The 836-nt window shown below is 64.5% G+C and overlaps 1 protein-coding gene across 2 annotated transcripts in view; it reads right to left on the minus strand.

Moving 5' to 3' along the window:
- KLHDC2 (kelch domain containing 2) overlaps positions 1–658 on the minus strand; it is a 10760-nt gene extending 10102 nt beyond the window's left edge. Inside the window, exon 1 of one of the 2 annotated variants that reach the window (XM_027704008.1) lies at positions 542–658. In XM_027704008.1, coding sequence (XP_027559809.1) covers positions 542–643 — 102 coding nt within the window. In that variant the 5' untranslated portion in view covers positions 644–658. Of the gene's footprint in view, positions 1–385; positions 506–541 lie in introns of those variants that run through there. The other variant, XM_027704009.1, reaches the window with a different exon arrangement.
- Between the last annotated feature and the right edge of the window lie 178 nt (positions 659–836).

Consider the following 836-nt stretch of genomic DNA (forward strand, 5'->3'; position numbering starts at 1 on the left):
TCCCGGGTTTGATATTCCCGGTCAGATATCCCGGGTTTGATATTCCCCTATATCACCGCTCCTGAGGGACTCTTGTTTAATTTTAATTGCTCCTGTGATTAACCCACCACCTTCGGGGGGTTATCTCCGAGCTTTAATTACGCTTCGCATCAGAAAGCCTTGCCCCACAGCTCCGTGAAACCTGCCCGCTTCGGGCTAGCGGGGTTTTCAGTATATATAATATACAGGTATATTTTATACGAGGTGTATTATCGACGTTACCCCTCAGACACGCTGGGCCACGTCCCCTTCAGCCATTTCCGAGCCCCCCTCAGGTCGCTGCAGCCCCGCACCCCGGCGGGATGTCGGGGGTCTCCTGCCGACACCTCCCCCTGTCGCGACATACCTCAGAGCGGGCCGGGCCAGGCGGGGGCTCCTCCCGACACGTCCCGCTGTCGCGACATGCCCGGCCCCGGCCCCAGCGCTGCCCCGCCGCCGTTACCGGCCCGGCCCGAGCCCGCCCCGCGCCCCGGCTCCCTCAGCGCCCTCGGCCCGCTCCTACCGCGGTGTGTCGGGGCTCCCCCCGAGCCCCCCTGAGCCCCACCGACGCTCCGGGGCTGCCCCTCCGCCGGCCCCTCCTCCCGCAGCGGCCGCCCCGCAACATCCGCCGGGCGGGAGGGACCTTCCGGCGGCGCCGCGCAGGCGCCGGGACCACGAAAATCACCCCTGGGGGCACCCCGGCCTTCCAAAATTAACCTGGATGGGCACAGGAACCTTCCGAAATTAACCTTGGGGGCTCCTGAGCCTTCTAAAATTAACCTGGATGGGCACAGGAACCTTCCGAAATTAACCTGGAT

Source organism: Neopelma chrysocephalum, unplaced genomic scaffold, assembly GCF_003984885.1.
Source record: "Neopelma chrysocephalum unplaced genomic scaffold, ASM398488v2 Primary Assembly neopelma1_253, whole genome shotgun sequence".
NCBI classification, from domain to species: Eukaryota; Metazoa; Chordata; class Aves; order Passeriformes; family Pipridae; genus Neopelma; species Neopelma chrysocephalum.